Below are 19526 nucleotides of genomic sequence, written 5' to 3'. Positions count from 1 at the left end.
CTGCTCAGAGCAGGAGGAGCAGCTGACTAATGTTCAGTGAGCAGCTGCAGCAGCGCCTGCTGTCAACTCCTCAGATCGAACAGTTAGCTAGATTTGCCTAGCAAACACAGCTCAGTCTGACGGCTACATGGCCGCTCAGTTCCGTGTTCAGTCATTTTAAGGGGAAGTGAAATAGTACGTAGAGACGTATTTTTTCCTGTCAGCTACCCGCAGTCGAAGGACGAGAGGAGAACTAGAATCGGAGCTAACGCTGGTTAGCGAGCTAATGTTAGCTTGCCAGCGCAATGGTGAGTAGCATTAGCTTGTCCGCTCGGCTAATATCGGTGACAGCTGTACGGTGGGTGGTTAACACTACGGCGACTAGACAGAGATACTTTTTTCCTGGTCTGTTCTCTTATTCGAATTGTTTTTAAGCTCAAATGGGTAATAAAAAGAAATAATCCTTGTTTCTTACATGTAACTGTTACGGGTGCAGAGATTCTGCCCATCAACTTCAGGGCATTATCACTCCTTCCTTCACACTAAGTTAAAATACCTAAATGTTATCGTTTTTTTTTGTTTGTTTTTTTAATCGTTGAGCAGTGTTGGTTAACAGTTTAGTTATAATTAAAAGAGGAACATGTCCGTTGATTAATAAGGCCTCGTAACTATTTTTTTGACTATTGTCAGTCCAAGAAACCTTTTGTTATTGTCGCTTATAACTTATCTTGGGGATAATTTTCTACAGCTGCAGAATATGTACACATGATGTACATAGTATACTCTAATTTCTACTATTTGTAGCCCTTATACTCGGCAACATTTAAATTAAAATATGGTGTTTTTAGACGATCTGTCAGTGTCATACAGGCTTATCCTGAACGTCTCTTACTTTAGCTGTTACAATTTTAATATCAAAATACAGATAATAGCAGTTTTCTGTTTGCCCTAATGGTTCTAAGGCACTAAGTTCTTACTATACAAGTTTATAACATTTCAGCAGTTCAAAGTCACCACTTTTTAAGTTTTAACCTTTGTGAAGAGCTTGAGATAGTTTTTATCTACAGTCTAACTTGATGAACCAGCTGGTTCCACACCCCAGCATTCAATATTAGCTCTTCATTAGGTATGAGGTATGAATCTATTAAGTGAATTTATTCTTCTTGGTTTTTTTATTTTGTAGACACTTTAATGTTGAGCTCTTTTGTATGGCTGTGTAAACATTTGCCCACTCTGTATGTAATATTAAAACATTTTCTGTTCTAGAGGATGATCATGACGTTAATTTTCCTACATATTAACGATCCAATAATTTAGTAACAAAGTTGTGTCGTCAAAAGCGTCCGCCAGTGAAATGATTCAGCAGCTTGACTCGGATTGCAAATGCAAACATGACCAACACAACACTGTCGATCGTTGACTCGTTAGTTTTTGGTTGTTTTAAGGAAACAGTGAGAGATTAGTATTTTTATACACTGCCTGGCCAAAAAAAAAGTCTCCACCTGGATTTAACTAAGCAAATGTGTACGAGCGTCCTATTGGATAATTACTGCACGGGTGATTATCTTTCAGCTGCCAACAAGTTATTTAACCCCAACTGGTTCAGTGAGTTGCTTCTCATTTCTTAACCTTTTATTTTGGTGGCGACTTCTTTTTTTTGGCCAGGCAGTGTATTAAACATGTACCAAATTTAACTGCGTAACCAGTGACCTTTCGTCTTTATTTTAGTTGAACTGAAAATCCTTCCTCCATTTAGAGAAAAATTCAAACTAGAACAAAGTCAAAGTTTTAAATTACCCAGCCGTTCTTCATGTTTGTCAAACTCATATTAGCCTTTGGTTGCAGTAGCAGGACCACAAGTCCAGTGGATGATTTATTAATTTCATAGTTGGGGCTAATTTTGGACGTGTCAGTTTAAAAGTTTTGGACAGTGTTTTTTTTTATTTATTTTTTTTACTTAAGCTCCAGACAGAAATATCAGCACGGTGTTTGTTTTAATTGGATCTAAATAAGTGTTTGCATTAAACGACCTGAATGTCTGAGGTTATTTCTAACACTGCTGTATTGAATTTCAGGCCTATTCTTAAAGTGTTAATTATATTTTCCTTTGCTCTTCTAAACCCTACCATTGACTTTGTTGTTGACTAATTAGACTAAAAATACATGGAAATCAAATACCAGTATCAAGACTTAATAATTACTAAAAGTTTTTAGTACTATTACTAAAATAGTAAATGGTAAAATACCATTAGTACTACAGGTACTAATGGAAAAGGGGCATTTAATGTTTGCTTGCACTTATTAATATTTTAGTTAAACCAAAAGGTTCAATTGGTTTCATTCAAATTGTTCTTTTATGTCCACGAACTGATGTTTGTATAGTCTCTGTGTACAGGTCTACAGATGTGTTGGAGATGATGTGAAGCCACTCTGCTTGTAGAGACCAAAATGGCTGAAGTCCAGGCCACAGTGGAGTTTTCTGTGGAGCTCCACAAGTTCTACAATGTGGACCTGTTCCAGAGAGGGTGAGTTTTGTCTCAGGCTTCTAGAAGGACCTTTTTTATTGTAGCCAACTTAAATCAAATAGCAATTCTTTACTAATAAAATGCCTTTGCAAAGAGGTTTGTCTTGATTAAAAAATATTTACAACTAACTTATATGTATATGTTAGACTGCCTTCAGGACCAGGCCTCCCTTTGAGAGATCTGTGATCTCAATGGGATTTGCCTGGTTAAATAAAGGTTAATACTATGGTATGCTTTAAACTATTTCAATGACTGGTTAGCAGTTTGACGGAAAGGAAACGAGCTACATTCTGTGAATGTCAGTTTGGGACAGATGGCAATCTTCAGGGGACTTTAGCACAGACAGCATTAATATTTCTTCAAGTGTCTTCTTCTCTACATGCAGTTTGGCCTCTCTTCTGTAATTCTGCATTAATGATAGTTTGTCTGAGGTGGGTCATTTGAGGACAGTCATTACTTTGTGTGGTGGCTGAAGCCAGATCTTACTGCAGTTTGCCACTAGTTTTGTTAACAGCATTCGTAGGAAAGTCTCTAAAATGTGTCAACATTTGTGGGGGTTCTCAATTTCTCTGCATGATTCACAGGGCTTTAGTCTTGTTGCTTAAATTTTGAGTATGTTCAAAAAAATTGTAAGACAGATATTCTCTCAAAATGTTTTGCCATGGTCTCAAACTCTTCTCAATTTAGTTTCCATAATTTTAGATCTCTACAGCTATGTTGTTTTTTTTTTTTAATGAATTTCCTCCCGTTTATATTTTTTTGCTTCTGTATTGAAATATTTACGCATTTCTAATTTGATTTTGAATGCATTGTTTGCACTTGCAAACTAATATGTGCTTCAAAGTGTTTGTGGAAAAAAATAAAACCGCTATAATTGCTCAGCTGCAGTGCAGAGCTTCCCTTCTGCTTCACAGGAGGTTTCCTCCCTGAGCTCTCCTGATGACACCTGTGTTACCGTTTGACTTGTGTACCGCCCCAGTCACAGTCCCCATCTGTCACTGTTCCCTGAGCGGGTCGCATCATCACAGGCCGAGCGATTGATGCCCCTTGGGGCTCGCCTCTCTGAATTGCCAGAAAAGTGGTAACAATTATAGTAGTGACATTTTACCACAGCCAGTTGAGCAGTAACAAGTCTGCAATGCCCGTATGCCCACGAATGCAACCGCACCACACTAATTACCAGCCTGTTTTGTTGACTCTGTCAAACTCTCGCAATTCTTGTTTAAATACACGTGCCACAGAGACTCGCTGCACGTGGAAGCAAATGTTGTTTGCAGAGAAAGCATAACCTACCCTACTTGTTTTTTTAAGCAAACGTAAATTATTTTTTGATGTTTAGAGCCTGATTTGAACAGAACTGTGCTTTTTAAATGTCCTCTGTCTTGAAAGCCTGGTTTATTTAAAGAAAAAACAAAAAAACACACGCACCCAGAGATTTCAGCCCTGAATGTTCAGGTCAAACAACACAGAGGATACATAATAATTTAAAATCTGGTCCAATTTAATCTGCTCATCTTGATTTCTTAAGTACTTCTGTGGATAGCAGGCCAAGGCATATACGCTGTAGGCAGGGGTGTGCAGTGACATGATGTGCACAACCTAGAATACAGTTTTGCAAGTTATGCATATGCAAATAGGCCATTATTATTAACAAATAGCTGTGCAAAATGTGGCTGCACAACTTACAAATTGGTTTCAATCACTCAAAATTCAATTAAACTGCAACTAAAGAGGAACAATTTTCAGTCTCAAACAAGTCTCGGTTGCAGGTGGCTTAACTTCTCAAGAGTTGCACCAACATAAAGTTTTCTTCCCAGGCCCAAAGCTTTTTCTGTTTGGCCACAAAGCTTGTGGTATCTTGTAATGGAAGACAGATGACAACCATCAGCAGTTGTGGCTTTTTTTTAATTTTATTTGAATGATCCCCTTAAAAAATAAAATGAAATTTATACAATTTTATTTATATATATATATATATATATATTACTTTACTTATTTTGAATTTGTAATAGGATATGTCAGGACTACCTGGCTAGAAACAATAAACCTATCTGTGCAAACTGTAACATGAAAATGAACCTCTTGGGAAGACAAATACAGGATTGCATCGGACTAAACAAGATTTGAATAAACAAACTCAGTGATGTTTTTCCTACAAATGTTTCCTAGTGGCAGGAATTAAAAAGATAATTGTCGTGACACTAAACAACCTTTGGGTGGACACAAATTGCTTATCTGCTTTACTTGGTGTTCTATTATTATATTAATTGTAATACCACTTATAAAATAATGACCTTGTCTCTCAAGCAAATGTGGATTAAATTGAACAGCAAATCATTTATACCTTGCTGTGCTCAGGTAAAATTCCTGCTCAGCGCTTGTGACTCATCAGTGCTTGAAAAGCTTGGGTTTAATACATGAGTGACTGTGAAAGAGCTCATTATTAACTTATGAGTCAGAGTCAGAGTCAGAGTTTCTTTATTGTCATTCGCACCTCATGTGGTACATGTGGTGGAGCGAAATTATGTACACAGGGTCCCAGTTACATCCAACAATAAAATGTCTAAGAAAAACAGTAATAACATCTAAGATATGAACTAAGAAAAACATCAACTAAATATACACTAAGCACTCATAACATAAAACATTGAACATCACCACAAACATGAACATGAGTCTGTGAGCAGATGTGCACGCATGAACACATCAACATTGAAACAGATCAGCAGCAACATGAAACAGATCAGCAGCAACATGATATGGTTTTTCACAGTGATTATTCTAGTTAGATATTCATGAGTCTAACAGCCTCAGGGTAGAAGCTGTTCCTCAGTCTAGTGGTTCTACACTTAATGCTCCTTAACCTCCTTCCTGAGGGGAGTGGGGCAAAAAGTGTGTGTGCTGGGTGGGTGGGGTCCTTCATGATGCAGGTGGCCCTCTTCCTGCATCTGGAGGTGTAGATGTCTGTGATGGTGGGGAGACTGATTCCAACAGATTTCTGTGCAGCCTTCACCACTCTCTGCAAAGCTTTTCTTTCTGCAGCTGTGCAGCCTCCATGCCACACATTGATGCTCGAGCACAGGATGCTCTCCACTGCACACCTGTAGAAGGAGGTGAGGACTGAGCTTCCCAGACCAGCTCGCCTCAGCCGTCTGAGGAAGTAGAGTCTCTGATGAGCTTTCTTGATCAGGCTGGTGGTGTTGTTGCTCCAGCTGAGGTTGTCATTCATGTGTACACCCAAGTACTTGTAGCTGGAGACCACTTCCACCGCAGATCCTCTTATGTTCAGGGGGGTGTAGGTGTTTTTGTTCCTTCTGAAGTCCACAATCATCTCCTTTGTCTTCTTCACATTGATGTGAAGGTTATTCTCTCTGCACCAGCTCTCCAGGTGTTCCACCTCCTGCCTGTAGCTGGACTCATCATTGTTTGTGATGCATCCCACCACCGCTGTATCATCTGCAAACTTTACAATGTGACAGCCTGGATGGGTAGCTGCACAATCATATGTGAGCAGAGTAAACAGGAGGGGGCTCAACACACATCCCTGAGGAGAGCCAGTGCTGAGGGTTATGGTGGAGGAGGAGAGGTTGTGGATCCTCACTAACTGTGGTCTGTTTGTTAAAAAGTCTAGTACCCAGTTGCAGATGGAGGGGCTTAGTCCTAGTGTGGATAGTTTGTCCATCAGGGTTTGGGGGATCATGGTGTTGAAGGCGGATGTGAAGTCCACAAAGAGCATACGGACGTAAGAGTTTTTCTGCTCCAGGTGGTTGAGTGCAGTGTGGACCACAGAGGAGATTGCATCCTCTGTTGATCGGTTCTCACGGTATGCATACTGATGAGGGTCCTCGTTGATGTTGATGGTTGTTTTGATGTGAGTCATGACCAGTTTTTCGAAGCATTTAGCGACTATCGGGGTGAGGGCCACTGGCCGATAGTCATTCAGACCAGTCACTGTAGAGCTTTTTGGGACTGGGATGATGGTGGCAGTCTTCAGGCAGGTGGGAACTGTCTCCAGGGTAAGTGAGGTGTTAAAGATGTCTGCCAGCATGAGAGGTGCAGTATCCTTTTACAATTAAGACCTTTGTAACTTGTAATTTGTTCACCATTTAAAATCCACCTCATGTTCTGTACCAAGCTAACAGTGCTTTTTTTTAAATCCCTACAATTATTTTTAACCATTTTAACAGGTTCTACCAGATACGTGCCAGTCTTAAGGTACCTCCACGTGTTCCACACAAAGTTGAGGCCAGTCTGCTTCGGGCAGGAGGTAAAATCCAATTTTTCTTTACATGTGCACGGTAAAAAAGAAATCTATACTAAAACAATCTTTTGTGGTAGGTTGTTTATCTACATTCAAATCTGTGTAAAAAAAAAAATTATATATTTGTAGTTTCAAACATTGTCTAAATTATTTTGTAGATGTAATTAACTCTTGGTTTATGTATATTATGATGCATATTGTTCCATAATTCTTAATGTGGTTTATGAAAATGATGATCTTGAATATTAATTGAGATTCTACTGCGTTTAGTGAAGTCATGCTCAGCTGGTACCCTTCCTTATCATGCTGTTGATCAGTGGTTTTCATTTAGGTTCTGACCTGGCGTTCCCAGCTTCAGTCCAGGATGATGTCATCTGCAGCAAAACTTTTCAAATCTTGTATAAGAACGAAGAGGTTGTCGTCAATGATGTCCTTCTCTTCAAAGTGATGATGTTGCTGGATGAGAAGAAGGTCGGTTTATAAAAGAAGGGTTCTGTCTTTGCCAACTTTACGGCATCTTTCGTTTTTCATTTGGCTTCATGGTGTGCATAAAATTTAAATGAGGGTAAAAAAAAAGAGGACGGATCGTTTTTGTGTCATGAACTTTGACACAAAATTCACAAGTTCGTAGTATGAAACTCCAGATGCTCCAAAAGTGTGTTGTTAAATGCGTGATGCACAATGGAGAGATCGAGAGACTATTTTTAAAACTGCCCAGAGCAAATTAGCTGTTGCAAAGAGTATTGTCTTTTACTAAACTGTTGTGCAGATGGAAAAAGTGGATGTACAGTTGAGTAGGATGCATCAGACTATTACTGGATGAGTGTTATCTTTAGGTTACCATATTTTTTGGACTATAAGATGCACTTAAAATCCTTTTAATTTTCCCCAAAATCGACTGTGATCCTTATAATCCGGTACGCCTTATGTATTAATTCTGGTTGTGCTTACTGACCTCTAACTGATTTTATGTTGTACACGGCACTTAAAAATCTGTCAAAATGAACTTGTTTTGCTTAATGTGCCTTATAGTCAGAAAAATACTGTATATGACAAGGTGCTTCAACGTTATCAGACTAATTAGCTGCCATAAAAAGAACAGTCTTAATACTTTTTATTATAAAACTTTCAGTTCAGCTCATTTTTTCCTTTTATGCAAGTTCTCAAGTTGACTGTTTTTTTTTTTATTCTCAGGTGGAAGAGTCCCTCACTGACATGGATTTTCAGCTCTTCTTGGATTTGTATTTCACAGATGGTGATTACACGTAGGTGTTGCAATGCTGAACTGTCGCCATGTTGTTTAAATGTTATAACTGCAGTTCTTATGTAAACAACGAAGTAACTGCATCTTCCATTTTTATTCTGTGTCTTCTACAGACCAAATGATCCAAGCCCTTTACAAAACATCAGTGGCCGCGTACTTCGTTTGCACTTTAGCCTCGAGCGAGGCATCCACCAACACATTAATGTTATGTTTGACTATTTCCACCTGTCTGTCATCTCTGTAGTCATCCATGCTTCCCTTGTGGCTCTACATCAGCCCCTCATCAGGTCAGATTAGCAGCATTTTTTTAAAACTTGACTTTATTAAAATAGCATAAGCACACTTGGTGATTTCCATCTTGAAGTAGTAGTTAATTGTCTATTGAATGTATGTATTTTTCTGCAAGTTTTAAATTTTGTTTTCTATGTAGTTTCCCTCGACCTGTGAAAACCACATGGCTGAACCGAAATGCTCCCGCACAGAGCAAAGATTCAGTCATCCCACCCCTGGAGAACGTCGTCTTCGGCAGCAGTTACGTAAAGCAGGTGTCCACAGATGTAAGTGGGCCTCTTCTAAAAAGAAAAAAAAAATTGTAAAATATTTTAAATTGAAGAAGCTGCTAAACTTGGATCCGTCCAGAGGACCTGACTCAACCTTGTTAGATTTATCTACCTGGATTATTGCGCATGCATCAGGACGTTTTAGGAATGTATAATTTTCAAAGCTCTGTGCACTAGAGTTGTCTAAAGGAAACCCTCAGTCAAATAAAACAATTATTTGCATAATATTTATTTTTTAAAATAAAACATCTTTGCCAGTAATGTTTTTTCTTGGACATGGCATTGTACCGAATTTGAAAACATTTCCCTCAGTTGGAGTATTGTCACATTTATTGCATTTGAAGCATGCTGAGATGTCACATGTTGATCGATGGAGCACAAATGAAGGGGAAAAAAAAGCAAAGCTGTCACGTTTGACCAGAGAAAGGCGTTCAGCTCGAACGTCCTCTGAGATGCTCTTTATAGAGTTGTTCATGAAGAACCGTGGCATTGTTCTTCATCACCACCTGATGCATCACTGACATGCAACTTGGGAATAACACCAACCCTCCCAAAACCCAACTGATCTTAAATGTAACTAGAGAAATTGCATTTCCTGCGAAAATGCAAAATGCTTATTGTTCAAAAACTTGCTGAAAAGCAGCTGAAATTAAAGCCTTAATTAGCAGAAGAAAGCAGAAAGAACATATTCTTGCTGAATTAGGTATAAATTAGCAGAAATGAGCAATAAAATTAGGTAATTGGCTAAACAAGCTGAAATTAGCAAAAGTAGCTGAAAAGGCAGAAAGAAGTTTAAACTACCAGAAGGAAATGGAAGGAGCTTAAATGAGCAAAAAAAATGTGGAATTAGCTAAAAAAAAAACTCAAATTAGCATAAAAACATAAATAGTAGCTGAAATAGCAGAAAAAGCTAAAACTAGAAGAAAAAAAGCTAAAAGAATAATAAGCTGACGTCACCTTAAATAAGTTAATTAGGTTGAAAGTCGCAGAAATTACTATGAAAAACTTGAATTAATCTGAAAACCGCTAAAATTATCTAAAAATGCTAAAAAGTTGCTGAAAAGGTAGAACAAACAGATTGGCAGAAAGAACACATTTGCCCAATTAAGCTTAATGAAGCATAAATTGAGCACAAAAAAGTGGAAATTATCTGAAAAACAAAACCTGAAATTGGCAACAAACTGCTGAAAAGCAGCTAAAGAAATCAGAAAAAGCTTAAATTAGCAAAAAGAAGTGGGGAGAGCACATTTATGTTGAATTAGGCTGAAAAAAGTTTAAATGAGTGCAAAAAATGTGAAATTAGCAGAAAGAAATTAGAAGCACAAACATGTTGTAGTTAGCTGAAAGAAGCACAAAACTGCTGAAAAAACAGCTGAAATTAGCTGAAAAAAAGTATAAATCTGCACATGGATGCTGAAAGAAACTGAACCAGAAGAAAATGTGAAAGGAGCAGTAAAAGGTTGTAAACAGACGTAAAATGAGCTCAATTCATTTTCTATGAGGAAACAATATGGCAGAAAAAGCTAAAATTTTCAAAAAGCTAAAGTTGCACCAATACCAAAAGTCATAGTAGGATTGTCCTGAATGAACTGAATGTTTTGCTATACGACTTGTTGAAATAGCTTTAAAATTGCAGGACGAGAATCACGCTGCAAAATGTATGGAAGAAAAATGGATCACAATAGTGTGAATGCTTCATAAACGTTCACACAACAAGCGTTTCGTTTTCAACAGGACGTATGTGCTCAAGCTGTTGGCTCTTTCTTCCTTGTCCTTTAACAAAGATAGCTTATTACAACAAAACTGTGCATGTAGTGCAAAAGGCTAAAATAGGGACTTTGCTTTACTTTTTAAACCGATTTGTACCAACATACTATAAAAATGGTCACCAGAGAGGTGGAACTCCAAACTGTGATTGTAAAGTAGAATCTCTAAACTATAGCAGTCACATCACAAATAACTAGTGAGTCACCTTTTCTCACTAATGTACAACACCAATAGAGTTGTTTAAACGTTTTTCAACCAGACATCATACTTTTAAGTCACAAATGTTTTCTTTGTTTTGTGTGGTCCATCAGGGCAGGATGTTCCTGGTATCTGACCCCTGTCTGCAGCATGCCTTCAGTCTGCACCATAACCTTTGCTCCAATCTTCTAATTGCCTACCGGGGCCTTTTTGGTTACTTTACCTCTATTACCAAGGACCTGCCCTCCTCCCATCGTATGGAACTAGGTACAGTATGCTGCACTTTGGCTTCCGTTTAGCTTGGATTGTACCACATTCTATAACCACCTAGACTTAAAATATTATTTGCATTTCTTTTTTTAAACTCACAAACACAAAGAGGAGGCAGGTACTGTCAATAGTACACAGTCTTGTTTATTTTCTGCTTTAGTTTTTTGGTTTTAGCGTGTTTTTTGCAGATGTAGTTGTAACCTCATCATCTCCCCTCCTTACACATTACCAAATTAAGACCTTTAAACAAATTCATCAACAGCAGTTTATTTGCTTGGGGGATTTTAGCTTAATATTACTAATCATGCTTAAAAAAATCATCTCGGTAGAGAAGTCTGTTAACGTTTACCAAATGCAAATGGCAAGCACAACTAACTATTCTTACCCAGGGTAGTCTGCACAAGTTGGTAGATATAAACCTTATCTAAAGGACTAAATAATAAAAGAAAAGTTAAATATGCCTATATGTGCAATCTTACTAGCCAAGCCCAGCATGCAGGTGCTATATGAGAGAGTTCTCAGAAGACCCTATCCCCGAGGTCAAAGACACGTCTACATAGGTATGTCGCAACGCTTCCTGTACCGTACATCAACCTGGCTTTCTCTTTTTCTTCTTCGCTCTAGTTTCCTTCATAAAAAAATCTAATTCCACACCGCTTTTTAGGACCCACTTTCCAAAGAAAACCTTTTAACCCTTTTTCATCTTTCCTTTTTAGCAGTGTATAAAACCTACTCATACTTTTCTTTCCATCGTTACAAAAAGACTTTTGGCTAAAAGCTTCCTAGACTCTCTAGTTCTAACTTTCTCTTGTTGTGTCTTTTAGAAAAATAACTTCTAACACCAGTGCTGTGCGATACAACTTTCTAACTTCCATTACAGATTCATGTTCAGTACTCTGTATAGTTAAATAACAGCTTTTAATGTTTCTCCCTCTACAGAGCAACTCGACTTAGAGGCTCGACTAAATGACCTGTGTGAGCAAGTCAAGGTGAGACTTGCTGAACGCGTTTCCTTTTTGTCTTTTGATACTTCTCTCTGTGTATGCAAGACTATATCCAGGGTGTAGTTGTTTTTAATTATGAAATGCTGTCATATTGGTGGTGATGTTGAGGTGTAACGTATCGTGATCAGTGAGAATTCTTTTATTAAATTAGGTAACTCGGAGCGTGTCAAATTGTGGTAGAGTGGTGCAAGTAAATGCCTGCAGTAAATAATTTATCAGTCAACTGGAAGGTATTTTGATGTCGCTTCGCAGTTGATGACGTGACCTAAAAATTAGTCTATGAAAGCATTTCATAATTATGTACTTCTGGGGTTATCAGGTCCACATAAAAAAGTAAGGAAATAATCCAAAATTGTTTGTAACAAAAATAATCTGCAGACAATCAAGGCATTAAAATGTTTTCTGTCAGATTTTACTCGCTAACACAAAGCGATTGTACTTTATCCTCTTATTTAGGACCTCACTTGAGTCATCCACTGAGTGATGTATTTTTGTTTTTTTTAGCTAAAAGCTGAGTCCCCAGACGAGCTGGCAGAGCTGGTAAATATGAACCTGGCTCAGCTCTGCTCTCTGCTTATGGCTCTCTGGGGACAGTTTGTTGAAGTTGTGTCCCTGCAGGAGCAAATTGCTGGCCTACTATCTATGGAGCACCATATGCTACGAGTAAGTTCAACTTATTTAATTCAATTCTGAAGGGATTTATATTTATTTAAGATAATTTTACTTGATTGTAATAACTGATCCTAAACTATAGTGAATCTTCTATAGAACTTAACTGACTACTTTATGTGGTGTTTTAGTGTTTTTGTGATAAGCTTGCTTTATTGGTTTTCAAAAACACAAGAAGGAGCGGACTTGATTAGCATCAAGGCATTTAACTTTATTGTGTTTAAGTTTAGAGTAGTTTGCCTTTTAGGGTATAAAAGAACGACAAAATTGCATGATTTATGCACAACATGTCAGATAAATGAACAAGTATGTTTTGTTACAGGTTAAGCGGTTTGCTGAAGCTTTCTTTTGTCTGGAACATCCAAGACAATCTGCGCTGGCATATCAGGAGCTACAGTAAGTTGTGCTGACAATTTGGTCTTGAATTTTTAATATGGTAATGATGTTCTTAGATGTGGACTGATAAATTCTTATTTGAAATACTACATACCGTATTTTCCACCGTAAATGTTGCACCGCCCTATAAGTCGAATCAGTCAAAATATGTCTAATAAGCGGAAAAAATCCTAAACATGTCACTTTGCCGTATACGTTGCATCTATTATGCGTCACTGCTGACTTGTTGCGTTTGTTTGTTGCGCGTCACCGCTGACAACTTGAAAATGTGGGCCGAACCCAGAAATGTGGGCCAGTGTGCCAAAATCGATTGGCTGCCAAATGACGGCCGCAGGAGCATGCACGGGAGGACTTTAACAAGAATTTAACAAAAAACAATTGTTTGGTTGCTCGAAATTAAAGGTGCGTCTCAGTCTAAGTTTTCCTTAATAAATGCGTTTGGACGGCCAAATCTGCTGCATTTCAAAACCCGATACGCGGAAGCATGAACGAGCAGAGGGCGGCTCTGTCTATTTCTTCAAAATTTAACAAGCTAACCACCTAAAAACAATTATTTGTTTGCCCGACATTATAGTAAAGGTGTGTCTCAGTTGAACTTTTACTTAATAAATGCACTTCAGTGGTCAAATCAGCTGCATTTCGCCGGGGCGGCGCAGCGAAATGAAGCTGATTTGACTGTTGTTCCAGGCAGACAACATTGGCAGTTTGTGGCAAGCCGATTGTGTCATTAATAGCCACTTTTACCTATTGTATGATATAACAGCATGCCATACTCCTCAACTGCCATCTAGCGCCTGAAAATGGTAGTGTTCAATATTTTCAGTCAGAATGAATGAAAACGGTCATATCTCAGCCAAAATTTGGTTTATAAATATGGGGGGGGGAAATCCATCAATGCATCGCTTCGCAGGGCATGCAAATTATGCACACATAAAAAAAAGCGACTTATGCAGCGAAAAATACGGTAGTTCTCATCTCTGTTATTGTCTCCTTTTCTTCCTGGGTCTCCATCAGTGCTCACAGTCACCAACAGATGACTAATGCTATCAAAAGCTCCAGCTACTTCTTGTGTTTACCACCACTTCCAGTGGATTGTGCAGACCTTGATGGTGATGTTACTACTCTGCCAATAATCTTTGAGGATAGATATCTGGATTCCATCACAGAAGGTGTGGAACTTGTTATTGCTGTTGCTGTAAATTATTGTAAATTATTACATGTAAATTATCTTGTTTTTTTTGTCCCCCTTATATGTGTTAATCTTGTTTTTTGTTTTTCATTAGACCGTGATGGACCTTGGTTAGGCATGCACAACACAAGAACTGGTTCTGTTTCCAGTAAAGCAGAGAAGTCCAACGCAAAGGACTACAGTGCAGCTGCCAGCCCCATACCTGAGTCAAGTTGTGCTCTTCTGGATAACGCCTGGCCAGATAATTTTGAAGCACCACCTAAGTCCAAAGGCAAATCAGTAAGAATAAAGAAAATTTCTAAAACTGATAACTCTAAGAAGTTAATTAGACAGGGGTCCAAGGACTCTGTAGTTTTGGTGGGCTATAAGAATCTGAAAGCCCCCTACAGCGACACCAGCACAAAGTACAAGGAAGAAGAGCCTCCTTTTAGCCAAGTTGAGGAGAGTCATACCTTGCAACGGGACTCAAATTGTTTTTTACGGACTAATACTAGTTCTGCTGTTGCCACTGGTGGAGCATCAGCACATTTTGAAAACCGTGCTGAGACAGTTACAGATGACATAAGTACTGCTGCTAGTCATGAGGCTCTTTTCAAACATGTTTCCACTCTGGACTCTCAAAGTAACCCTCAGGCAGGTACTGGGGCTGTTGCTGCAAGCCAACAAATACAAAAAGATGAGCACGTTGACCTTACTGGCCAAAAGGTGCCACAGCTATCTGCTGGAGTAAAGCGAAGTGACGTCAAACCAAGTGGCAAGGACTCTATCCACCGTGATAAGGTACCAGTGATTCTACCATATCAGACTGTTGGAATTCCCAGCAGTAATATTCCTGGAATTACTACGCAGGCAGATGTTTGTGACTCTCAACAGTCTGCAGTGGATTCTGTTTTTGAAAAGTCAAGTAAAGAGGCAACACAGTGTAGCCAAGCCTGTGTGGTCTCAATAAAGGTAAACAGTGAGTGTATCAGGCTGCCAGATGTAGGAGTCCCTAGCGTCTCATCTCGCCTCTCAGACTCGGGTATTGAAAGTGAACCCAGCTCTTTTGCTACTCAACTTGTTCTAGGATCCCATGCTGGAGCAGGAGTCCCTGAATCCAGCGTTGTTGTTTCACAGACTGAGAAGACTCTCCAGAGTCCTGCTCCACAGCCTGCTCAACAAAGCACAGTGCAAAAACCTAGTGGTATAGGAGAGATTCTTTTTCCTGAAAGCTCGAGCCCCGTCAGCGGAGTCCAGTCCTCGCTCACATCCATCAACTCCCTGCCTTCAGATGACGAGGGCGAAGGTTCCTCCAGAGCCTCCAGTGGACCTGAAGTTGGAGGCAGGAAGTCCAGTGTCTTGGTGCAAGAGCAGAGTCTAGTGTTCTCTGGAGATATCGCTAAAAGAACTGACACAATCGGCCACCCCGAAGTTGTTGTAGATGATTCCCAACTTAGAAAACCCACCTGTGATCTGGAAACGGACCCTAAATTTGCTGAAGCTTCTGAAGTTGGACGGGAGGAAGCAAGTGGATCTGGGACATTAAAAGAATCCCATAGTGAACCCCACACAGCCTGTCCCTCCAGCAACTCTGCCACTACTAGTAGCACTGACCTGGTGAAACGAGGGATGGTAGAAAACTACTTTGGCTCACGCTCCAGCACAGATGTGTCTGAGATCAGTCCTGTAGAAACATCTGCCATCACACTGGGGATCCAGCCAGAGCAGCCGGCTGAGGAGGACGAGGATGAGCCTGAACATGAGATGATTGAAAATGGTTACTACGAGGAAGGTGATGGCTACGCTTTTTTGAACGGTGTTGCTGATGAAGAGCAAACCGGGGATGGAGTCGTTCAAGAGCCATGTCTTCTGTTTGAACAGTTTGGCACTGGTTACCTCCATGAAACAAGGGATTTATCAAAAGCTCCTGGGTGCTCCAGTCTGTCCACCAGCAGTGTTGGGCTTAGTTTGGGTAGATGTTCCTATTCCTCCACCTTCTCTTCCAGCCTGCAGTGGTATGAATGTGCACCCACTTCACAGATGAAAGCGTGAGTCATCTTTTTGTTTACTTTATGACAAATTTTGCTTCATGTAATTTTCAGTGCATATATTTTCATCTTTGACCTTACAAATATTAGTTCTGAATGTATTTCAATGTAAATATTCAGGTTCATCAAGGCCAAAGAAGAAATGAAGCAGTTAAAGCTTCCTGGTTTCATATACAGTGAGGTTCCTGAGCTGGCATCCACTGTGCCCTACTTCAGCTTAGAGGAGGATGAAAGCTCTGAAGAAGGCATTCATCTCATCGTGTGCGTCCATGGCCTGGATGGTGGGACCCTTTTCCATCAAAATCCTTGACAGTAGATTATTTAGCCATTTTCCTTACATTTAAAAACACTTTTTTTTTAAATTGCTGCAGGTAACAGTGCAGACCTGAGGCTTGTGAAGACTTACTTGGAGCTTGGACTGCCTGGTGCACGTATTGACTTCCTAATGTCTGAGAGGAATCAGGTATGTGGATTATAAACTCGGCTTTCAATTGACTGGACATGTATAAACTTGTTATCTGACAAAAGCCTTTAGGCTGTTTTAATAAGCTGAAATACCTCAGTCAGACACACAGTAAAACACAGCCTCTTTGTTCATATGACACACTCTTGATTCACAGAATGACACATTTGCTGATTTTGAGTCGATGACGGACCGGCTGCTGGATGAAATAGTTCAGTACATTCAGATATATAACCTCACTGTGTCAAAGATAAGGTAATACATTCTATATCACTGTAACATGATGTAAATAGATACAGCTTTTTTTTCTCTCAAGGACAAGTTAGTAATTTATCAAATTGCCACATAATGCATTGAAAGTTTATAAATTTGTATTTTTGTTGTAGAAAAGTTACGATTTGTATCCATTTAGCATGTCATATAAAGGTAGGCATATTGTTAGATGGCTAAAGATGGCGCTGATGGCTTCTTATTGACATGTCTCATCTTTCATATTATTAATTTACAGCTTTGTGGGTCATTCATTGGGGAACCTCATAGTTCGCTCAGTCCTAACCAGGCCCCGGTTTAAATGTTACCTGAGCAAGCTGCACACGTTCCTGTCCCTTTCTGGACCTCACCTGGGCACACTGTACAACAGCTCCACCTTAGTCAACACAGGTGAATTAAAATTCAGACACTCTGGCTTCATTTCTCTTAGTCATCAAACTTCTATGTCTGTGTTGATGAGAGCCAAATAAATAAAATGATTAAATCTTTGAACTTTGGGTTTCAGGACTTTGGTTCATGCAGAAGTGGAAAAAATCAGGGTCTCTCTTGCAGCTGACATGTCGTGATAACTCTGACCCCCGCCAAACTTTCCTGTACAAACTCAGCAAAAAATCTGGTTAGCTTTGCTAAAAATAACCACTTTGTTTTTGTTGTTTTGTAGAATGCAGCGTAGCAATTTATAACTCTCTTTTCTCGATCTGTCTTTTAAGGTCTGCAGTATTTTAAGAATGTGGTGCTGGTGGGGTCACTGCAGGACCGCTATGTTCCATATCACTCTGCACGAATAGAGATGTGCAAAACGGCACTGAAGGACAAACAAACAGGTGAGATGAAGCAAAACCACCTGTGGTCTAACCTGTCAGGAGTAAATATAGCTGCCGCTCAGATTTTACATTCTGCAATCTCCAAGAAAACAGATTAGTCTGACACAAAGGCACTGTCTGCCTTTGTAGTTTTATCTTCCCCAAAATATGCGTTTCTGTGCAGCATCCTTGCATACCTGTACGTGCATGCTGAACTTGGGGACAAATGAAGTACTTTCATGCAAATAGTACAGGATTGTAGATTGAAACCAGTGACTAAGCAAACCACAGTCCTACAGTTATTAACAGAACAAAATATTTGCTGCACCTATTGTGTCTCAAAAAGTAAAACGTTGGTTCTGTTTTCATAAGACTATCTCTTGCATCTACATTTCAAATACAGTAGTCCCTCGTTTATCACGGGGGATCCGTACCCTGAAGACCCGCGATAAATGAAAAACCGCGAAGTAGGAATAGTAGTACAAGTAGTAAGTAGTAGTTTATTAAAAGAGCACAGAATGTCGTGATTTCAGCTCCCTGCCTCCTCTGCTCTTTGCCACCTGCAAGAGCTCTTGGCCACGCCCACTTCTTAGCTCTGCATGCTGAACAGCTGATTAACTGCAGTAGGAAGTTTATCCTGCAACTGTAAGGGCTGCACAAAGCTGCAGGAGGAAGCTTTTTCTGCTGCTCTGAGCTGCACAAATATGCAGCAGGTGCTAAATAATTAACATTTTATTTTCAATAAAAATTCCATACCGATCGTGCGGCTCATCCATCATTCAGCCAATTATGTGTCGGGTCCAATCTTATTTTCCCTCAATGCGGACTGAACTTGACAAAAAGGCCTTCTGCTACTCAGCTCCTGCAACCTGGAGCACCTTGCAACAGGAACTGAAGTTGTCCACCTTGATTTGTTTAAGGGGTTTCAAACATTTGACAATGTCAATTGAAAAATCAAAACAAATATGTTCTTGTTTTTAATATTTCACCCTGTTTTACAGCACCCTGATTTATTGTTTTGTACACTACTCTTGTTTTAACTGCATTTTTACCGTCGTTTTTTGTTGTCATTGTCTACTGTTTTGTTGTCGGTACTTTATATGTTCTGTCTGGAACAGGTCCCTCTTGTAAACGAGTCTCCGTGGCTCAGTGAGGCTAACCTGTATAAATAAAGGTTGAATGGAAAAAAACTTCTTTTTTTTTTTTAAACTGTGATAGGCCGAGTCCGCGATAAACAAACCGCGAAGTAGCGAGGGACTATTGTATAGTAAAATTACTTCTGGATATATTGACGAGCACATTTTCCTAAAAATGAACAAAGATTTTTAAATGCAAATCATGGAATTGTTTTTATTATTGCATATGCAAGACAATATATTGGTCTGTAAATCTAATGATGGTCAGCTGCCTTTTTGACTGCATGCACATTCATGTTTTTAAGTCTGTAACATCACAGTTCGTTAAAGATACTTAAGAAGTTTTTGCCTTTTTCTATTATTTACCACCAGGGCCTGTGTATGCTGAGATGATCGAGAACCTGCTGCTGCCAGTACTTCAGAACAAAGACTGTAATCTTGTGAGATACGATGTCATACACGCCCTGCCCAACACAGCCAACTCCCTGATTGGCCGGGCTGCACATATTGCTGTCTTGGATTCTGAGATCTTCCTGGAGAAGTTCTTCCTCGTTGCAGGGCTCAAGTACTTTCAGTAGACCTGTGTCAGAACTAAATACTTGGATATGAGGAATGTGGCACGAATACCTCACTACGGTTAAAGGTTTTTCCCAATAGTGATCTCAATTTTTTATTTTATTTTATTTTATTGTAAATATAACCCAATTACTTTCCAAACACATTTTAACAAAATATTTCTGTTTTA

General features: G+C 39.3%; 1 protein-coding gene across 1 annotated transcript; it reads left to right on the top strand.

The window, feature by feature from the left end:
* The first annotated feature begins 2427 nt into the window (after positions 1 to 2427).
* On the top strand, positions 2428 to 19389 carry fam135a (family with sequence similarity 135 member A). The gene is made up of 20 exons (XM_037685248.1): positions 2428 to 2504; positions 6692 to 6771; positions 7097 to 7236; positions 7960 to 8030; positions 8143 to 8316; positions 8460 to 8586; positions 10668 to 10821; positions 11307 to 11384; positions 11764 to 11813; positions 12333 to 12491; positions 12820 to 12893; positions 13908 to 14062; positions 14177 to 16109; positions 16230 to 16390; positions 16481 to 16572; positions 16730 to 16827; positions 17081 to 17232; positions 17348 to 17458; positions 17553 to 17666; positions 19154 to 19389. Exons 1-20 carry the CDS (start codon positions 2428 to 2430, stop codon positions 19357 to 19359), a joined length of 4206 nt encoding a protein of 1401 aa, XP_037541176.1. The 3' UTR covers positions 19360 to 19389.
* The last annotated feature ends 137 nt before the right edge of the window (positions 19390 to 19526 follow it).

This window comes from Nematolebias whitei, chromosome 1 (assembly GCF_014905685.2).
Source record: "Nematolebias whitei isolate Nwh7 chromosome 1, NemWhi1, whole genome shotgun sequence".
Classification (NCBI taxonomy): Eukaryota; Metazoa; Chordata; class Actinopteri; order Cyprinodontiformes; family Rivulidae; genus Nematolebias; species Nematolebias whitei.
This window is presented reverse-complemented; position numbering and strand designations above follow the sequence as displayed.